Source organism: Anopheles coluzzii, chromosome 2 (genome assembly GCF_943734685.1).
Source record: "Anopheles coluzzii chromosome 2, AcolN3, whole genome shotgun sequence".
Classification (NCBI taxonomy): domain Eukaryota; kingdom Metazoa; phylum Arthropoda; class Insecta; order Diptera; family Culicidae; genus Anopheles; species Anopheles coluzzii.
This window is the reverse complement of record NC_064670.1, coordinates 428,945-450,860: the sequence shown is the minus strand read 5'-3', so window position 1 is coordinate 450,860 and position 21,916 is coordinate 428,945. Positions and strand designations below refer to the sequence as shown.

The 21,916-nt window shown below is 45.4% G+C and overlaps 1 protein-coding gene across 1 annotated transcript; it reads right to left on the bottom strand.

The window, feature by feature from the left end:
* Positions 1 to 979: 979 nt before the first annotated feature.
* LOC120950799 (uncharacterized) lies at positions 980 to 20,746 on the bottom strand. Its single transcript, XM_040369124.2, has 3 exons — positions 19,994 to 20,746; positions 2,788 to 3,858; positions 980 to 2,723 (listed from the first exon to the last, which is right to left on the bottom strand). Exons 1-3 carry the CDS (start codon positions 19,994 to 19,996, stop codon positions 1,683 to 1,685), a joined length of 2,115 nt encoding a protein of 704 aa, XP_040225058.2. The 5' UTR covers positions 19,997 to 20,746; the 3' UTR covers positions 980 to 1,682.
* Positions 20,747 to 21,916: the final 1,170 nt, after the last annotated feature.

Sequence of the window (21,916 nt, the reverse complement as noted above, 5' to 3'; positions counted from 1 at the left end):
CGGGATTTGAACTTGTAAATCTTCCCGGGGAAAGAGCATAACGACCTCAAGGGACAGAGTGGTAGCAGCGCGACAACCGGGCCTGTGCGATTGCAGTTGTCGATCAAGGGATTTAGGGATTGCCGGAGAAACATAACAGCTTTCACTGAGCTTCGCAGGAAAAGATCCATTATTAACGGGGGAGAGCAATGCGCTGAAAACATAAACACTCGATAGACATTTTAATTATTTCCATAGAGAACGCAGATTGATTACTGCTGGTTTTGTGTGCGTTTCAATTCGCTCCCGTGGCAATTCGTTAAAGCAAACGAGTTTTCGATATTACAGCAAAATTGCATGCACTTTTTGCCCGTGCTCTCGATGGTCTGTTAAGCCAAATCAAAGCCAAGATCAATACCATGAAGCCGATGTAGGTCAGTTTGAAGAACCGGATGCGTATGGAAGAGAAAAAAGAGAAGGTTGAATGGTATTATGCGACCATGGGTGGGGTAGAAAAAAATCTGAACGCAAAGTGGAAAATGTAAAAAATAAAAGTGCACTCATTAGTAATTCTGCCTGGGAGAATATTTTATTCAACGGATTTCCCTTCGCGTTTGCACTAACGACTATAAGAAAAAATTAAATAATCACTCGGGAATGAAAAAAGCGATATAAAACGCAACTCTTGTGAATACATTTGCCCGACAGTGTTCGCTAGTATATCAACTTTTTGTGACTGACTTAAAAGAAATCTCTGCTTTATGAGCAAATCTACGATTACCGAAGGCGAACCTGTCTCCCTGCTGCCGGCGTATCTGGTTGTAGTAGTCGGGTGAGATATACATTGTCTGCAGCAAATGATATTTGCTACACGGGAAGCTGTAATAATATGTTTCATCCCATGGGACCGCTTGCTCACCAAAACGGCCATGTCATCGTGGGGCCGTGGCCCAGCTTTTGTATGTTTTACGACACCATTAATATGCATGTACGCCGTGCCTCCCGTGATATTTATGATTTTATTTTTTCCAAGTAGTTTACATGTTGCTTGCACCTACTTAGCATACGCACATTACAATTATCATATACGAATACACACTCACACACGTATACATACATTCGTACGTTCATACACTCACCAGCACTACACCCATGCGACCCTTACAGTAACGACCGCGGAACAGCGCTGTTCAACGGTAGATGAAATAATTAAATACTTAATTACAACGCACATCTCCTTCTGCTACCCTATGCTTCCTTGTTTGCACACTCATTCTACAGCGTCATCTCACGCTGCATTTCGGTGCATTTTCCCGCTCTTTGCAGCATCTTGTCACAAAGGCCGCCCAGGTGTAACACACCTCTCGTACATTGGTTTGATGAACCGACTAGCTTTCCACATGATAGATGAAACGCGTGGCTATAGCGGTTGTTTGATACCGGGGCAACTGAGCTTACGCCATCCAAGATGACATCTTAATGAAAGATTGCGGTCTCTGCGCGGCACGTTCCTCGATGCTGCCCTCGTGACGATGGGAATGCTCGATGAAGGGTATAATTGATAATTAGCCGCACGAAGGGTGTGCCGCAAGGAAGCATCGATATTGGAAGACGATTGCTTAGAAGGATGGTTCAGGGAATGAAATAAGTTAAACAATGGAGGTGGTTGGGAGAGGGACTTGATTCCATCATGTCGTGGTAGCTCATCGCTTGTGACCTACGTGCCCGTTCGGGTGATCTTGAAGCGTTTTCTGACCTTCGGGACTTTTCAGAAACACGGACACTTCGCTGTGATCAATGTTGGGGTCGTAGGAATCTTGCTCTTCCGTGGCACGATGCTGCTGAGGCTGTTCGATAGCACTCAAAATTGACTGCAAAAGCCCTTCGGAGAGGATCTGTTCATGTGGAGCAGAACCAGCACCTTGCGGATCGGCCGATTGGAACTGCAGATGGTAGGAGCCATGCTGGCCCTGCACCGGGATGGTAAGGCTCTGGGATTTCTGGGCTGAAATCAGCTCCAACCCTCCTAGACCTCCGTCGAGTCCGGGCAGGCTGGATGCTTGGACGTGTCTGCTCGAACTCTCGCCAGCGTAGTGCTCCTGAGCGCTGTGACTGTTGCTGTAATCTGCTGAGTAACTGGCCGTAGCCGATGGTCCGACGATGGATAGTTGGTTCGTTTGGATCGATTGTTGGACGTCCACAGAGGTGGGGCCATGTCCACAGTCGCTGGAGACTGAAACAACGTCATGCGCTTGGTAGCGTGGCTCCTGGACGTAGGATTGCGCTTCGGGCAGCTGATGCTGAGTGAGGAACGGTCTAGCGGGCTGTTCCGATGGCAGTGCGTTCAATTCCAAGCTCGACGGACCCGAATGAGCCACATCACGCGTTGGCGGCGGCAGGTACACGTCGCCGGAATAGGCTGGCTTAGTTCCAAAGTTTTCCTGATGCTCAACGGCATGTCCAATGGATTCGATGAGACCCTGCGGTACCGGTGGGCGGTATGCAATAGGATGGCGAGGTGGTGAGCCAGAAACGGGCCATGGTTTCAAGTTTCCACTCACGCTGCCGTGTGAAATGCCAAGACCGGGATGACGCAGCGGTGCACCGTAGTGGGGAGCCGGTGGAAAATGGAGCTTCTGCGGCGGTGGAGCCAATGGCTTAGCAAACGAAGGCTTGTACTTGCCGGGAAGGAATGAATCCACCGGAGGAGCTCCATAAGAGTCGCTGATGAAGTTCGAGTGAACCTGTGGGGTGAGTGACAAAGCAACGTTATTATGCTGAAATTAGTTCTGCACAGTGGCTTCTTACCTCATAGCTGTTACCCTTGGACAATTCCACACCGGCATGTTGCTCTGAGTGGGCGTTGAAGACGGGCCCATGCTCTAGCTTGGGCAACTGTAGCCCAATATCACTGGTTGCCACGCTGGCACCACTAGACTCAAGCTGATGTTGCGTGCCCAAAAAGTCACCACTCGGCGGAGGACCATAGGATGATTCAGGCGCATGCACTTCAGGCTGAACGACGGGACCGGCAATAGGTTTCCATCCGTCACACTTGATCTCCGGAGGAGTCGGTGGAGCATGGACTGGAGAGGCGGGATGGTGTCCAAAGGAAGCGGACTGTTGTCCGAAGGAAGCGGACTGGTGGCCGAAGGAAGCTGACTGCACGGAAAAGCCAGACTGGAATGGCGCACCATACGTAGGTTTTGGGGGACCGTACAGAGGTTTCGGAGGTGCGTGATGGACTGGCGGACCATAGTTCGGCTGCGGAGCAGGTGCGGGTGGTCCGTAGACAGGCTTTGGTGGTGCTACAGGTCCTGAGGGTGGCCCATAGACTGGTGCCGGTTGGGAGGGAGGACCATACACAGGCTTGGGAGCGTGATGATGATGGCCGTGATGGGAATGATGGTCATCATCGCCTCCACCGAAGCCAAACGTCGAGAACAGCTGTTCAAGGAACGATGAAGACTTCTTGTGATGCGATGGTGGAGGTCCATGGTACTGAGGCTTGGGATGTGGATGGTAAACGGGCTTCGGAACAGGTGCTGGCGGCGGTCCATACTCAATGTTGACATTTGGAGGGCCGTAACTTTGCACCGGAACTCCATATTCCTTGTGAGGAACTTGCACTGGTGGAGGAGCGGGAGCGGGTGGAGGTATATCTGGCGGAGGTGGTGGATAATGAGCAACTGCTGGAGCACCGTACAGAGGTGCAGGTAGTTCGGGTCCAGACGCTAGCGGAGGGCCATAAGAATCTGCAAGGGGAGCTTCCCGCCGCTGAGCTTCCTGTGTCGATTGATTTTCATTATTATTGACCACGGCAGTCGCTGTAGAGAGCAGCAAAGCGCCGCAAACTATCGATGCGATCATGTTGAATGCCTAAAAAGAAGAAGAAAGAAAGAGAAACGAACTTATTTTGAGTGAAACCGGTGAGACGTGATTTCGTTCCCACATCCGTGATGAGTGGTCGGCATGGAGATTCGGCTACGCAGGCCTTTAAAATCACCAACCACACCCAAGGGCATCATCCATCTTCCCGATCACGATCACCTGCGATTACTTGACCCGATCGGGCGTTTATTGATGATCGTCGGTTCAGGTAAACCCGAGAGAGAGAGAGAGAGCGAGAGAGAGATAGAAAGTGTAAGGGGTGAGGGTCATGTTCAAAAGACATCGGAACGAAACATCGCAGTGGTGCAGATAATGGGCACTCCTCCCTGTCAAGACGATCGTTTCCCTTTCCTTTCTTCCCACTCGAAGGAGAGGAGGTCTGTGAAAAAATGCACGAGTCTCGTAGCGAAATCACATGGAGAAGAAACTTCATAACTGAAAAACGATCATTATAAAGATTATGATCTCACTGTACCGAAATATGGCAGGTATTGGGGTGCTGTTCTCCCATTCTTCCCGGGCCACTCCGTGAGTGAAAGTGATCGTCACCGCCGAGGCCCCAGGGCAAAGCCGTGGCCATCATCAGACATGAGGAAGAAACGACAACCCTCTCTCGCCCTCTCTCGTAGGAAGCGCAACTTTCGATTTTCGCTCCCCGTGTGTGTGTGTGTAGGTATTTTTTTTATTTTTTTTGGCACGCAAAGCGACGTAACCGCTACGTAGCATCATCCGTACAGACTGTTTCTACGCGGCTCATGTGGACGAGGGTTTCAACAGAAACAGTAGGGTTTCTCGAAAGAAAGGGTTTACGGTGGTTTGCTGTTTTTAATTAGAAATTCCCCGACTTCCCGTTACGGAACCGGAACCTAATTGCCCGAAGCGTTCGGGGTCGGGAGGTGATGGTGCCGCTGTTGCTGCTGCTGCTGCTGGTGCTTGTCCTACTGCAACTACTAGTAGTTTTGTTGGACTGGTGAAGATGACATTGTTGCGGTTGCTGATGATGACGTCTTTTGAATGTTACCGGCAGAAGGTGCTTCTTTTGTGCGATGCAGTTTTGTGCTTTGCTGAGGGCAGCAGCAACTACAAACGTTATGGTGGTGCGGAATTGTCACCATCTCATTCGAAACTAGAGAAACGAACAAAAAGTTTACGACTCCACGAGTTCCGCAGCGTCATTGGGCTGGGGTTTTACCACTTCGGGTTATGCCCCTCGAAGGTAACACAGAAAGGTACGAGGATTTGCATAATAGTCATCTGTGCACGCATGGCGGGTATTGAAAAGCGATCGCGATTTCATGGTTAGGTTCACATGAAACATAAAACCATGCTCCCAAGGAGGAGTGAAACCATGCCGGAGATACACATTACAGTGCAACGAACCAAAAGGGTGTGTCGCGAGTGGGGCCAGGCGCAATCAAGAACCACAAAAACCGCATGACCGCACCACCATGCAGGGAATAAAATTAGACAACTAATGACAAAATCGGCCGAATCTTTTGCCGCTGAAAGCAAATTACAAGCGGATGTGAAAGCGATGTGTGTAGTATGAGTGATTTTTTCTCCCGAAGTTGATGGTTGTTTTCCGATGTCTTGCTGTCATCGAAGCCGCACGTTGGCTTGCATATCTCGCTGACACCATGTCCGGGAGCTTGATATTTGGATAAACTTTCACTTTCGATAAGACGACGGGATGCGGAATGGGACAAAAGAAAGAAAGCACAACGCGGCACTCACAGTAAAGGAAACATCCGCTTGGTGAAAGAAGAGGAGAGTCCTCGAATACGCATCATTTAAACTTTCTCGTTGGATTGGAATTTATTTTATCAAATTTTTGTAGTTGAATGGACAACAAGTTAGTGACAAAGTAAAACAATACGTCTACAAATTAAAAAAAAAACAAAAAACCAACACTTTGTAATCAGTTTTGCGATAACATTGTTGGAGCAAATAGATCGAATAGATTATTTTCCCCCCGAATGTGGAATATGTGTGCTGTAAATAACGAGGACAAATACTTTTTCCGTTAACGTGTAACGGCGAAAAGTTCCTCAGGGATTTTATTCGATTTGTTCAAACTCTTCCTCCGAACGCCGACGACGACAAAAACAACAACAACAACACTCACGGCACATCATCTCGGAGAAGTATGTTTGAGGAGAAATGTCGCAATTTGTTCAGCGTCCACTGTCAATTCCCGTTTACCTTCCGACCTTTCTGCGCGTGATGAAAGCTGGAAGCAAACAGAACAAGCGTGGACTAGAAATTACCACAGGCTTGCCAAACACTTGAACGGTGGCTTGCATTGCGCTGTGCCCTGCTCGCTGCACAACTGGACGGAGGAAGGTGAAAGTGAGAGTGTGACCATGGGTGGGAAGTATCTCTCGACGAGGACTTTGACGAAGGCGCCGACAAGGATGTGACGATGGCGATACAACACACGCAGGACCCATCCAACTGTGGTGCCCTTCAGATTGAAGGTTGCCAAAGGCAGTAGTGGCAGCGAACGGGAATCCTTAACAGTTGCCAGAGCGTCCCAGCTGAAGTGGGACATTTTCTTGTTTGCGGTTACCGGCAAAACATTCTTCAGCGTCAGCATTAGTGCTAGCGTTGGCGGTTTGTGGTCACCACGATTTCAAGCCGAAGGGGGGCCAAGGTGCTGTCAATAGTGCCCATGTTGCCCATGTTTACACACTGGTCGATCAACTGTTTGGCCCCGTCCAAGAGTGCGTTGGTTGCTAGGCGAGCTGCTTGGTCGGGCGCAATGCGAAACTATGTGGCGCTATGTGTTGTTTGTTTGCGCTGCTGATGCGCCAATTCAGCACCGTGCTGGAGAGGGAGACAACTAAGAGGCGAGAAAGTTCGTTCCCCGAAACGCGGGACGCAGCGGCGACGCGAGCTGATAGTCAGCAGCCGGAACTTGGCGGTGTTTTAATGAAATTACTGTTTTCGGGCAGTACCCGGTACCGGGTACGATCGAATGACGCGTGTCGCTCTGCCGAAACCAAAGCCAAAACCGTGGCACGTCGTTGTACAGGTCGAAGCACGACGACTTTCGGCTGCCTAATAGAGGTCCGAACTTGTCCCATGGTCGAGCTTTCTTTCTTCTCCACGTTTTGGGGGACTTTTGGGGTGTTTCTCGCAGGGCGGTAAATCGATATCTTGTCCGTGGCCAGCGCCACTGTGAGCGCCTGTGCATTAGCATGGGGGAATTTAAATATTGATTTTATCCGAGAAGAGAAAACAAGTAAACAAAATTGTTTCTGCCGGTTTTTATTGGTTCCAATTTCACATGTGTCACGCGGTTTTTGGAGGTATAAAAAGAAACGCTTACAATAAGCGAAACGACCAGGGTGTAGTGAGTTTGTTTTGTATATTTGTTGGCTGCTACAAAGGCATCGAGAGTGGTGGTGAAAGGTTGCCTTCGGGCGGAATCAAAGCCCAACCGGAAGCAAATTCCAATGTCGAGACAAAAAACAAAGTTGACCATAGGACGAAAATCGAACGGCAGGTCGAAGAAAGCAAACATGTTGACTCTGCCTCAATACAATTCCCTGGATAAGTTTCACTGCGAGAGGAAGCAACAATCACCAGCGCACTGGTGTGGCCCCTGAGGGATTTCGTATTTTGGTGTTATTTCATCCTTCGCGAAACAATTGTTGCGTGAAACGGAATTGTGGCAAGGGTGGAAACATTCCTGTTAAATTGTAATCTTACAATTCTTCAAGCCTAGGTCCGGGACGGAGGCGGGAGTTGCTGTCGAGATGATTGAAATGTAACCCAAAAATGCTCGGAATGTCGCAATCAACTGATCTTGCAAGGGAATTTTCAGACATAAACACAAGCTTTTCGCCCTTCTTGAAGGTAAGTATCGGGAAACCGTTAGGTTTATTGGCGTGAGTAACAAAATATCTTGCAAGAAACGAAAACTTTATTATATAGGGTGACTTTTTATTGAACATACACATCATTTGACCTCGATTATGTGGTGTAAAAACATGGGCAGCGAAATGACAACAGTACTGCTCTTTTCTGGGAGTCGAATCACACCTGGCAGGTCAACAGACCAGCGTTATTATCGATGGCAGATATCAGCAGCAAAACTAGTTGGAGAAAAATGCAATCACCAATTCTCGGGCTGCTTGTCAATACTCATCAACAGATATTTGCCACGATTGCAGCCAGCGAGCCGTAAGACTGACGACGCCTTTGCAGTACCGAGCTCAGCAGCCTTAGCACGTGTGTCATGTTCAGCCTAACCTGCTTGCTTGCATGAACACGTGTCAACGGGCAAACTAACCGAAGCAAATCCATTGGGGCCGATTTCTTTCGCTCGTCATCGCCCGACTTCTGCCGGTGCGCTGAGGCGCTTAGGAAGTTGGAAAAGTGCTTAAAGCGTTCTCCATGGCCTCCTGCGACTCTCAAACCAGTTGGTAAATACCTGGGGAAAATGACACTAAATTGAACTGTCAATCAGCACAATCTAGCAGGCTTCGAGTTTCCCACAGCTGGCCCTTTGGGCCGAACAGGACGAAGCAGAATGCTTCACTTCGTTCCAGGAAGCTGTCCCGGGTGCTGACGAAAGCCACTCTGGGGATTCATCTTTTTCTTACAGCTCCCACGGAGTGTCCTTTGAAGTGCAATCTTAAACAAGTTGTGGATGCGACTTTGCCGAGCTATCGAATGACCGGTACAGGTTCCCGTTCGTCCGCTCGATTGAGCTGTTGTGCCAACCAGCGCAAGTGTCCATCCGTTTGACGTTGTCTACCGGTGTGTGGGTCGATGTTGCGGTGCTAAACGAGGACCAACAATCAGCATAGTAGTGTGGAACCGGGTACTTTTTGTGAATGAACCGAACGCGGCATTAATTAGCCATAGTCGAAGAGTAATTGCTCGTAGTACATGCCGCGCAGGGTGGCGCAGCTAATTAAACTTGAAATTCCAATCAACGAAAAATGGTTCAAAGTCGCAGTCAGGCTCAGCTTGCACCCTATCCTGCGTCGTGCGTACGCAAATCGTGGCAGGCACCGGTGGGTCAAAGGAGCTGGACCCTTTCGAGCTTTGAACCGAGGGAGCTTCTGCAACCGAATTATGGTGTTCATGAATTTTTAATGAGCTTGCCTTAGCTGCCTGACCTGACCTGGCGCCATCGTTACCGAGCAGCAACAACTGGGTGGAAAACATTTTCCACGCTTCCGTGACTTTCTTCCCCTTGGTGTTCGGAGACGACGTACCACGCTGTACCACTCCGACACACAGCGTACGGGTTTTTCCATAATTAGAGCCATTGCTGGCGGTTGCCTGTCTCGTTCCGGCGACAAATGTCTACGGGTTAGTAGAGCCTAGCGGCGAACCCGTTCACCGGAAATGGCGGAACAGCTCGTTCGCCCCGTATGGTCCTAGCCTTGACCCAGAGAGCATACGGTGGTTGTGGGGATACGCTTCGATGGCAATATTGTGGTAACGCCGCGCTGCGCATCTGGTAGCGGTGTTGTGGATCGTTGTAACATCAGATGGAAAAGCATCTCGGGACGCTCGTTGGCTACCCCACCAACCCATAGGCACGAACGCAGGACTCAAGTTTCATCCGGTTTTGCCCCGGTTACTTTCAAGGACGGCACCATAGATCGTTTTAAAAACGATTTGATGAGTCGCGGCCAAAGCAGTTGACTGCCGTAGGTTGCAATGCCGAACTGCTACGCGTTGAAATCCGAGTCTACATCAGCCGGATTGAATAGCAGATGATTCGTTCCATTTGCAAATGAGACCGGGAATCCTCTCCTTTCGCAAAACATTCTGTGAAGCGCCTAACCGCACTAATGGCTTTTGAGGTACATAAAACTGTGGCATATCAATGCCGTTCATCAAATAACATAATCGATTCGAAACGAACTCGCCGCCAACAAATTGTGATCCTTTGTGGAGGGACATGTATTCTGGGGTGCTTCAAATTAATCAATCAATAAGCCATTGAAGCCTCGTACCACTAAAAAGTCGTTCACACCAACGTCTTTCCTAGGAATCATATCTCATTTACCGCTTGCCGTTATCGTGTCACTTTATGACATTTTTCATCATCGTGTCCCTCCCGGCAGTATCGATTACGCCATGGCAAAGGCACGTACAGTGTTGGGTGTAAAGAAACTGCTAGGCACGAGTACATTAAATTGACTCTCTAGGAGTAATTACAATACAAAGAGCAAAAAAACGGATCCAATAAACTCCATCATGCGGGAAGATGTAGAAAATGCCGAAGAAAAGAAAATTCGATCAAATTCCACGTGACATTACCGCCAGTTAACCTTTTCCCTGCCAGTTCACATTCATTAACGCCACGCTTGGGTGTGTGTGGTATCGTTTCCATGTATCTCTCTCTTTCTCTCTCTTTCTCTCTCTCTATCTCTCTTGCTCTCTTCCTTTCTTTATATCACTTAATTTTTCTCTCTCTTTTCTTCTGTATCCCTTGCTGTCTTTCTTTCTCGCCAGGTGCCCTTTTCCGCTTATATTCCCACACATTTCGCCCTTTAACACCGCTTTTGCTTTATTATGTTGTGGTTGATGCGGAGATTGTAATATTTTCCTCGCGGGAGCACTTATGAATTGCTTCAAAGGCTCCCCAAAATTCGTGTTACGTTTCCAGCTGGTGCGGGACTACCCAGCACAGCTCAATATCGTAAAATAAGCTTTCCTGCATCGTGTACTGAAACCACACAAGGGCTTAGAAAGTTGCTGCGGTACTGTTAGCGGTTAGAAGCTCTAAGGGCAAGGTAAACCCAGCGTTCCAGCCCTCACACTCTCACACACACACACACACACACACACACAGAGTCCCTTGTCGGGAAATGCTTTTGATGGGCAGGCAAAAAGAAATGGAATCGGTTGAGCAGTTCACACATTCCTAACCCGTACCGATTTACCGGATGAGATAATCCACTTTCACGGGCAATGTAATGTGTGTGCTACGGAATGGCCGTCAGTGCGTCTTTCGAGTGGCACGCAATCACCTCTCGGCGTAATGAAGCAATGAATCATTTTTTGGGGCACATTCTTCACATACTCACACACATGTATGTACACCTGTTCTTGGCGCTAAGGAGGGAAACTCATCGTGCGCTCACCTTTCAAGGTCGACACGTGATTCACGGAGAAGCATCTCAAGATCATCTCGGCTCATCGTCGACACACATTAGTCTAATTAAAGCAGCCGTTAAGTAGTGGATTCAGCGCTGCCATTTGAGGGTGCTCAGAAAACCATGCTCCAGATGACATCAACTGCTCTGCTAACTAGATGGGTTTCGGCGCGCACTCCACCGATGTAAGGTGACAAGAGAGCGATGATGATGATGATGATGATGACATTACGACGATTGTGGGCTCGACCGCAAAACCCTTATACGTCGCATTCCGAAACTCAAGGCAATGTGGTTTTTGGCAATGGGAACATTTTTACCTCTCTGTTGCTTTGTACCCGCTCATGAGCCAGGTTTGAGGTTTGATTTATGCAGAGCGTTACTAATTGTACTGAGGAGACAAGACAGGAGAACTTAAGACTCATTTGAAGTAATAGACATCCTTGGTGAAAATGGGGTTGTTTTGTGTCATAAATCTATGTCTAGCATAACACAACAAGGTGCATTAAATTCTCGTTGTAAGCTTGCAGCTACAGATTTCTAGTACAGATTTTGCAATGTCACCAATATTTGATAATTTCTGTTCATGCATGTTATTGCCATGTTTGAGTACACAGTTAGCTGCAGTGGGAAAACACAGCCATCGCGGTTGCAACATTGCGCAAGATTGGATAGCTAACTTCCGAAAGAAACGCAAGCCAAATTGCGCGGGTCATTGTCGTGACGCAATCATCGTCATGCCGACGTACGGATGCAGATTACGTCGCGTGCGGTTTGGGAGGCGCTAGAGGCAGCATTTGTCCCACAAGCACTGCTTTCACGCTCGCAATGTGCGTTTTATGCTCTTATGTCGGAGATGACTCCACACGCGCGATGTTCCACTTTCGCCTTCACCATCTTCGCGGGCCAACTTTTACTATTGGCATCCGCCCCAAACCGCTTCGTTTACTCATGTCGGAACAGCTATCTTACCTCGACTGCGCTGATCTCATCTAAGGTGCTTTACGATGCTGACGCACTGAACGCACTCGGCGGTTCACTGCCGCTCACGCTCTTCAGACACTTTCTTCCCGGTTCACAGAAGCTCTCCGACGCTGCTTCCGACTGTCAGGTTGGGCGAAAAGAAACACGCAAATTGCTCCAGTCCCCCATTGGTAGTTGCTGAGCTGTTTTCTTCCACGTCTTCGTTAGCTACATTTGCCGTGGCAGATTTGTTATTGTTTCGTGAATGTGGGCTACCAGGCATCGTCGGTTTTGTACACTTCCGAGCAAAGTTTATCCAACGGAAGGGAGGGAGGCTTGGCTGATGCACAAATGGTGGTTCACGTTCACACGCCACACGGTAACGATGCGTTGCATAAGGCTGAACCACGTTCAAAGCAAATCGTCGGCTCGATTGTGATACGATTGGTAAGATGAGGTGAACATTAGGTGAAGCTAAAATTTGAATTAATTTCATGCATCAATGCTTATGAGGCAAACAATTCGTTAAAGAAAATTCATCAACAAAACCATGTAATTAAAAGTCCCATTAAGAAAATGCACATGATTATTCAGTTTTCACGTAAATAGATGCTCTACAAAACAGTTCAATGCAATCACATTTGTGTACGATTTCCGAATTCTCTGCCACAATGAGAAAACATGTTCAACTACAACACATCTGTGCCATGGTGCAAAGGATTATCGGCTTCATGTACAAAGTGATGGATGTTGCATCGTCCTACCGTCTATCTGTGCCGGTAAATTAATTGGTACGTTGATAATGCAATATCACATATGAGGTGCAATCAAGGAGAAACAGAGATTTTGTTCTTAATTGCAGTCTTGATCCTGCAGCACCTCGAACTCGGTACTTATTTAACTTGGTATAGCACTTGCTACGGGTGAGCATCGTTGCTCAATTTGTGCTAGAATGCTCGTTTGTATTCCGTTGTGTTTATTGAACTCCGGGCCAAGCGACCGGTTGCTTTCCTTCCGAAGCAAACGAAGTAATTTGATAGCCGTTTATCGTACACAAAAGGTGATGGAACAGATGGAACAAGCTGTACCAAAGTCTACACAACAACTCCATCAACGAGTATCTTCCAACCGTTTGTGGCACTTGCACCTTCGCCCGACATGCACTCAATCAATCAACTCCAACCAACGCTTCCATCGTTCACTTCCGATGAGCAGATCCGCTCCGTTCGGCACAGGTAAAAGGAACGATTGGTTTGCCTTTGTATCTCAATAATTATTTAGCAAGAGATAAGACACTTCTGCCAGTATAACCGTACAAAGAAACGAACAACACACCTTTATTTGGGTTGGAGGTCAATTGTGCTGCAAACTCACTTGTAACGTCAGAGAAAAAAGCAAACATTAATCAAGAACACATCCAACCGGTACAGAGACTCGTTTTTTTATCTCAAAGTCATCTGTTTTATCAACAATACGCTCTCGACCGTGGTGCAATCTGTGATGCTCTAAGCGAAGTCCGCTGATTTTCCATTTCCTTTTCAATCGATCTTTTCAGCAAAAAAAAAAAAAACAATCGATCGCATCCGATGAGGAAGCATAAATTTCCCGGTTTAAGATTTTATCGCCTAGGGTACCGGGTTCCTCTTTTTGCTGACCGACTGCGTCGTTGTCCTTGAGACAGTCACTTACCGTCCCACAGGTTTCAAGGTGTAAATGGGAAAACCGCTCAAACAGTCGTACCCACTTCCAGCTGGTCCATGGTGCCATCAATCAACGGTCGTGCGTAAATCATAATCTTTCATGATGTAACAATGTTCTCGCATCAGCTGGTCCTCTTATGAACTACACTTTATGCATGCATCCGGGTGCAGCAAACGAGCACATCCACGAGCCAGCAAGTGCTTTCGATTGTTTGTCACAACGATCGTACTTAGCCCGGAGCACTCCGAGCGTATCGGGGCGGCTTCGAAGTGTTGGCCTGTGCCGTACCGTCTCGTTGTAGTGTGAAGCCCGGGAATATGGTGGCGTGAGCACGTGGAGCAAGCGCTTTTGTAATAAATAATTTCACTCTTTTACTTCTCCCCCTTTCAGCTGGATGTTTCGGTGCGAACGATGTCTGTTGCACCGATGCAAACAGCAAACATGCGGGAAGTGCATCACAACGAGCTAGCAAGCAAGGTTTGTTTTCGATGAAACGAGGGAAGAATGCAAATGATGCTAGCGCCGGGAGGGGAAATGGTTAACCTCTTTCGATACGGTATCCAGTTAAACGATGTCATAAAATGAAAGTTAGAAATGTATAAAACTATTCAAATTGTGTATGTTTGAAACGGCGGTTTTGCTTAGCTCGTGGATTTAATTTTAGCAAGAGAAGTATACATGAAATCGTGTTTAATATTTTCCTATCACCAGCTCAATAGAAAACACTCCGTAACAGTTTTTCATATTATTGGAGCAAGAGTTTTTGAACGTACGTAGGCGACACTTGCATTCAATTACGGCTATTCCATTCTCAACTTTGTGCTGACGAAGTGAACGATATCACTTCAGAAACACGTAGCCATTCTCATGTCAGCACCTGTCGCTACGTATGGGCCTGTATAGAATGACATGTTCGTGCAAAGAGTTTCATTTTAAATCCTTAAAGTTGATATCAATGAAATCGCGACCCTTCTGGGAACAGTTTACCCTATTTGCTCACTCCACACTGAAACGTGATCAAATGGCTGGGCGCAATCAAAAGGGCTCCATTAGATGTACAGATTGCTTTTCTTCAGGAGAATCTTGTACAGGATACTATTTTTACTCTTTGCGATGAAACATTCTGAAGAATTTGATTCATAAATGAGCTCTTCCGCTACTTTGAAGCAAGCGTTGCTGTGAAGAAATGGTTTTGAATTTTTCCATTAACCATAAGGTACGCTAACAGGTGGTAAACTTTTTATCACGCTGAGTTGAGAGCTTTTTATTTGATCTTTTAGAAGAAGGCGTTTGTCCTAAACGGCGTTTGTCGAAAATTTGGTATAAACTATTTCTCAATCCTTGGATTAAAAACATTTTTTAAAATGGTAAATCAATTGTGCCGAATGTTCGTCTTAACAGCAACAGCGTGTTCCTGTAACAATAATATACTGTGTTGGTGCTGAAATAAAGAAAACCGAAACCGTTTCACCGGTATCTTGAAGCCACGTTAGCACAAACTCAACAGCTCAAGAACGATTATCATCAACCATTCTGTGGCTTTCGGATGGATATGGATGCTATGCAAATTGTTGCGAAGCTTGTACACGTGTCGAAACGGATAAACTGTATTACGTCGACAACCGACACCTTTTTACAAGCTTTTAGGCTGTTTTCATGAAGCGAAAAACTTTATCCTTTCTCGACCTCAAATTGCACACTCCAATGTTTTGGATGGGTACTGAAAAGAAAAACGGAATGAGTTGGATGGATGGATCGCATAACATTTGAATTTCAATTCCTGCAATTGCCCCCGCCTTTGAATGCTGGCACATTTCAAAGAAGGTCACTTTAAAGCAAGTCTGTGACTTACTGGTATACAATTGCGTGAAATCAGGCAGATAGGTTTGAATATAAAAGTTATCACGACGAGAAGCTGCTCAAATATTGGTGGATACAGTTAATAGCGGGCATGAAATAAAAAGAGGCCCAATAAAAACCTGACGAACCAGACGAGCTAAAAATTGTAACAAATAAGCGATTGGAAGGGGCGATAATTCATTCACGAAGGTAATTTCACCTTTTAAGAAAGTATTCAAATGCTAGATAAACCAATTAGTCGATAGTCACGTCGGAGTGTGCTGCTAAAAATGCACACACACTCTACTTAACGTATCTCAGGGGAGAAATTCAAGAAAATGGATAAAAGATCAATGTATGCGCATAAAGCTGTACACTTGCTCTTATAAGCATGCATATGAATTAGCCTCATAAATTGGAAGATATCTCACATTTGTTGATATGGTAATGGTATGATCAAACAAAACGGGCTCGAGACTGAGCTGCGATGGATCAAAGAAAGTCTCCCGGGAGAAGAAAAAGGTCAGCTCAGTCACCAAAAACGTAGGGAGATGAAACAATACTGTATTTACGCTCCACTTCATACAATATCCCCGATCAGCTTGAAAGCATGATGCTGGTGACCCAATTCTTCGCTAAATGCTTTAACCCTCAAAATCGGTTCTAATAGCCAGCACACGTATTGTGTGTATCGAATATCTGAAGACAACATATCACACGAGTTACAAATACCGTTTTAAGACGTATTTTGCAATTGAATGAGGAGTTTCTTTAAAACGTATGGGACTGTGGTATAATATTGATGATTTTCTATATTTCGTGTGTAACTATTTAGTTGCACAGGAAACGATTATGTTGCCGTGAAATAGAAAGTAGCATCCGGAACCCTTTAAGCATAGGAGGAACCCTTTCTTCTCGCGGAATGTATGTCCATTAGTACACGTCATTTACAGAAAAAGCTTTAGTATATACATTTCAGAGAGAGACAAATTTAAAGTGTTCATAAAAAAATGTATTTATAATGTTTTTATCACAATTTCCTTGGCTTAACTCTCTATAAAAAGCCGAGTGTTGAGGTTTGTGACGTATGTTTGATAGTTAAAGATTACCGTAATCAATTAGCTCATTAACACCTTGAACACCGCCCGACCCAAATATACTTCTCAAACGGCTCATTTTTCCATCCGATGTCACGGAAGAAATAACCGGAGAAAGCACAGATTTCGGCTGGGAAGATACGTGCGTGTATAAGGCACGTTTGTTTCCACTGCACCGCGCGCTCGGATTTACGCACGGCAAACGTGTGATACGACACACTGCACGTGGCACCCGCGGGCACTTTATATTGACGATGAGCGTGGAAACGTCATTGAAAGGCGGAAATGAACCGATCCAATTGTGAAATCTTCTGGAACGTACTACCGGTCGGGTTAAAGCAGCATCTTTGTCATGCAGGAAACCTTTTTTTCAACCGTGAAAAAGATATGTGCAGCAAGAACTTCATCTGGCACGCTTGCGTGAAGATAAATCTGTTTGAATCTCATGCTCACAGTCGAGCATACGACGTCATTCATGCGGCAATAATTTGATTAAACTGAGAGATCATTCCACGGGCCTCATGTGCATATTAACAACCTGATGTTTTTGCTCATTTTACTATTTGCTAGGCATGGCTTTAAGGGGAGCATAGTACAATTTCACATGTTTACATAGACTATATTTTTTGTATTTAAAGGGTAGTTGATTAAAAGTCCATTCAAAGTGTATTATTTAAGTTTCGTATACCATTGCATCCTTTTAACTGCACCTTTATAGGCCATCAAACCATGAAAAAGGGCGATGATTCTTGACTTCCATGCTACGCTCATAGCTATTAAACTATATTTAATAGGTATTTGAATAGGTTTTTCATATGAAACTTCCGTCCCATTTTTAATTACAGGGATGATTGTCACTAAACAACTACTGACCATGTTATGACAAAATAATAAAAGAAGATGAGCACCAGACACATTGTTAATGGCTCAATTTTCTAACGAATTCAAGTTTCAATAAAGCTCTTTTTCAGCTTTGACGCTAGTTTGGCTTGTTCCAACAATTCCAACAGAGTATCATCAGCAAATGTTGTTCAATGTGATTTAAGGAATCTCTTTTTCTTTGTGCTATCTTTACGAATTGTGGCTTTGTAGAAAGCTTTGCCATTAACAGCACAAATGATTCAGAACTCATTCTTTAATCGGAATGTTTTCATTCCGAAAGCGAACACAAAAAGTATGCCATTAGCTCGAGACGAGAAATTTCTACATCGCCCGAGAAAACTATTCGTTTAGAAACAAACTCACAGACGAGTAGAGGCAAGAGCTTGAGTGGAGCATGCTGCAGCCTCCTGCATTGCCTAAATGGTGTTCCGAAGGCGTTAATGGACCGTAGCAGCAGCGGCAACTTTGAGCCGAAAGATTTGTCCAAGATAGTGGATCAGTTTCGTTGCACAAATTGTCAAGTCACGAAAGACGTCTCTGTTCGGACACATTTCACCATAGCATCGATACACGATCAATCATTCGATTATCGGACCCTGTTTCACTTGACCACTCAGCAAGGGTTCGTTCCGAGGAAGTATCGGAAAGTGATAGCGAACATGTCAAAACATTCGATTCCGGTTTTCTGCCTACGCGTGGCGAAGAGAAACCGTTTCACTGTAGCATAAATTATTGGACTGAAGATACTGCACTAGTTAGGACGTAGTGGTAGATTCTTGGGATGTACTGACAAGGAAATTTGGCTGCGATGGAATGCTTTCCACATTGTCTCTGTTTATTAAACGTCATTTTTCGTTTTCTTACACTGATAATGATTTAATGGTTCTTTTGAGAAACGAGTTTCTGCTTGAGCCAAGGAATGGATTAATTTGCGTTTCAATAGCAGACCGATCTAAAACAAACCTTCTATTCTGATGATGTATCGGTTTAATGAAGCAGAGAAAGATTACTGCTCGATCATTGTGCAAAAAATACCAATTTTGATATAGACCATCTAAAGCTGAATGATGGTGGTGATGATGAAGACGATGATGATGACGGTGCCAAATAGGATGGATGGTAGGTTGCATTCCTTATCCGAAAAATGGCTTGATCTTTGCCCTACTGTCTATTAAAACAGTCGGTGAGGCTCTTATTATTCAGAAGATCAATTTGTCCAGTCTTCTGGCGTCTACTCACGGCTGTTACGGGCGTGAAAAGGAAAGTGATGGTAGAATAACCTTTGAAATTAATTATTGTATTATTGTATCTTGTATTTATTTACGTTGCGTAACGTGGATGCAGCATTTTCTGTAGCTTCGTACTGTGGCAGGGTCGTAAAGTCTTACTTTTTTCTCACGATCTAATCTACGGAAACGAATCACCGCTTCAGCATACAAGTGTAGCGAAGCGTACCCAAAAACACGTTCAATTAATCAAAGGCGAGTACGGATCTGCTGCACCTTCACGACCTGTCTCGCTCAAACTCTCTCACTCACCCTGTTAGCGACCCATTCTCTTGTTGCTTCATACTATTCAACCTTAGTTTTATCTTGCAAGATGAAATGGATGTTTGAGAGTTTCAAGAGAGAAAAACATGCTCGCAACATCACAACCGAAACCGAAAGCTGAAAACTTTCGATGGCCCAAAAGCTGTAAAATCCATCCCACCTGAATTTCCCAAGCCAGTGGCGGCCTGTTTTGCTCCCGACTCTTCCACTGGCTATTCCTTCCTTACTGTCAGCCTTCAAACGACGTCTTTATGATACGAATCGTAAAATTCTTTCCTTGCATTGGGACGTTGTTTGTTCGAATTTCTCTTTTAATTTATTGATAAACCGGGCGCGTTCCATTCGCGTCTTTCCAGCCAGCTTTGGCCGATGTGTTCCCGAGTCTTTCAGTGCCGAGCCTCCGCAAGACTTTGGTTGAATTTGGAATTCAAGGCCTATCAACATGTTGTTTGTTTTCACTCGATGGCTCTTCGTCTTTGTGGAAATCCATTGATGTGAATCCAATTTTCGAAACTGACAAGATTCCGGATGTTTAAGTGTAGCTACTGTTCCGGGGAAGCACATTTATTCAATTGGCGTAAGCGATTACATCATTTGTAGTGAATTTAAAAATTGAATTCAACCAGAATAAGAATTGATACGTCATATTTAGATGCTTTTGCAAAAAAAAGAACATTCAACACAACCATTGGAGCGCAGAATGTGAATCTAGAACAGCAAGGATAAGTTATTCTGATCGCTGGCGCGCATAATGATCGATTAATGGATTCTTTAAAGGATAGTTTACGTTGCAAAATGTCTTCTTTTGCATGTTGCAGCCTTTTGTTCGACCACTTATCGCTGGTCTTTTCAATTTCCCAACCAAAAGAACGACCCAAACACGTCTTTTCCATCACTATTTGGCACTTTTTGCACGTCGTTGTCCCGCATTACCCATTAGCAGAATGAGCAAACAATCACTTACCATTTTCGTTTCGTCGAATCTTCTTCAGGCACTATTTACGGTGTGCGGAAAACGTTCTATTGCTATTGTGCACGAGAATGGGTGCTTCTCGAATTCCAGTTTTTGGTAGCTTCTTGGAGAGGAAATTGAATATTTCTCCACCTAGCGTATACCGTATAATTCAACGATCAAAGGGTGTTTGGAAGGATGGCTTTGTGTATCCTAAATTGAACTTGCAGAATCGCAGAAAAATAATACACCTTCACTAGCACTTCGATTGTATTCGTCTTGTATCCGTTGGGAGATAATGCTGGCAAACCACTATTGGAACATTTTCACCTTCACGATGCTCACTTGTTCGAATAACGATTGACCTGCTTGCTGGGAGTTGCCTGCTGTACTGCTTCCGTGCAAATGTTGTTTGGTTTGGCAACAAGAACGCTTGTGGCACGTAATTTGGCGGTTCGTATTCTGGTCACGTGTGGGACCTTCCCACCAACTGTCTGATTCTCGCCCGGTCTCGTGAGGGTACTTTTTCACTACACGGCTACAATGTATGTGAACGGCGTCTCATTCAACCACGCACGCAATAGCACTCTGAGTGTGAAACAAATTTTAGATTAACGTCCAACGCGGAACTGGCTTAAACTCCCGATCGTGAACTGAAGACGACCGGAACACAAAGCGACCGCGCACACTCGATCGCTCACCTGTGTGTGGACGCTTTCGCGGTATATTATCAAATGTCAATGGAAGGCGAACGAGCCACCCTATTAAACGGAACACAACTGCCGACTGTTTGGAGCTGTCCCAAACGAAAGAGTCACTCTCGTAAGATGATCCCCACTAGGTACGATCATCATACCTGAAGAGCGGAGAGCCTATGCTTGAACCGAAACCAAAAGCTCACCAAACTTTTCGTTAACGATTCTCTCTTGCATCCGCCGTGAGATCATAGTTACCTCCGGCATTTCGAGTTCATGCTTTCTCTACCAGTAGGTTTCTTCGATCACTAAGAGCGAACCACAAACAGACAGAGAGCGCAATGTAGCCAACACGTTGCTTAACATCTTGGCAGCTCTAAAGCCGGTGAAAGGTGTGTTCTCCAGCTTATGCAGGTCTTCAGGAGAGAGCGAAAGTGAAATAACAGAAAACGAAAGTGGTGCGTGAGCAGCATGCTCTTGGACATTTGCTTCGCTCTTGAATGTTACTCAATTTTTGGTTACAGAGAATTATTGTTTCATAGATTGAATATTTTTATTTACTAAACATAAAATATTATCATGTTCCTCATAATCTTTCCCGCACATAACAAGTAGTTCTTAAATAATTATACCATATTTTTGGCAGATAGTTGATTTCCGGGATATTTTAATTGTGTCCTGGAACGCTCTTTTACCGAACCGGTTCATTACTTCATGGTTTTTCGTTCGCCATAGTGTTGTCTCATGTTTATTATATTTCTCTGGCCAGAGAGGTAGCGTGACCATTAATCGTGCTTACATATTCACAAGCTGCAACTCAACGGAACCGACTCTACGATTCACCATCTCTCATCTTTCGCTTGTGGATGCAACGCCACATGTGCCAACAAATTAATTATTTTAAGCGTTCGCAATGATTGCATTTCCCCGCCGGTAGGTTTTACTGCTGCACTGCCTCTATCTAACCCCCATAGGGTCAATTTCATTCAGGCTAATGATACTAATGGCTCGTCCGATTATGGTATGCGCTGAGCAGTGCGCAGCGCTGACGTTTTTGCGCTTCAACAATTATCGTGTCGCACTAGTTAACGACAATTATGGAATAAATATTTGAAATCGCATCACTGTTGGCTCCCGTTGTCGGCGTTGTCATTGTGAGACAAATGAGTAGCGATTCATTAAAACGAGAGGTTTTTTTTATATCTGAGTGGATAATAGAACAGTTCTCCCATTTCGTGCC

Excerpts from the sequence above, each read along its gene's own strand:
- LOC120950799 (XM_040369124.2), bottom strand. Across the intron at positions 2,724-2,787 it reads CCAAGGGTAACAGCTATGAG|GTTCACTCGAACTTCATCAG; the intron begins GTAAGAAGCCAC and ends CTCACCCCACAG.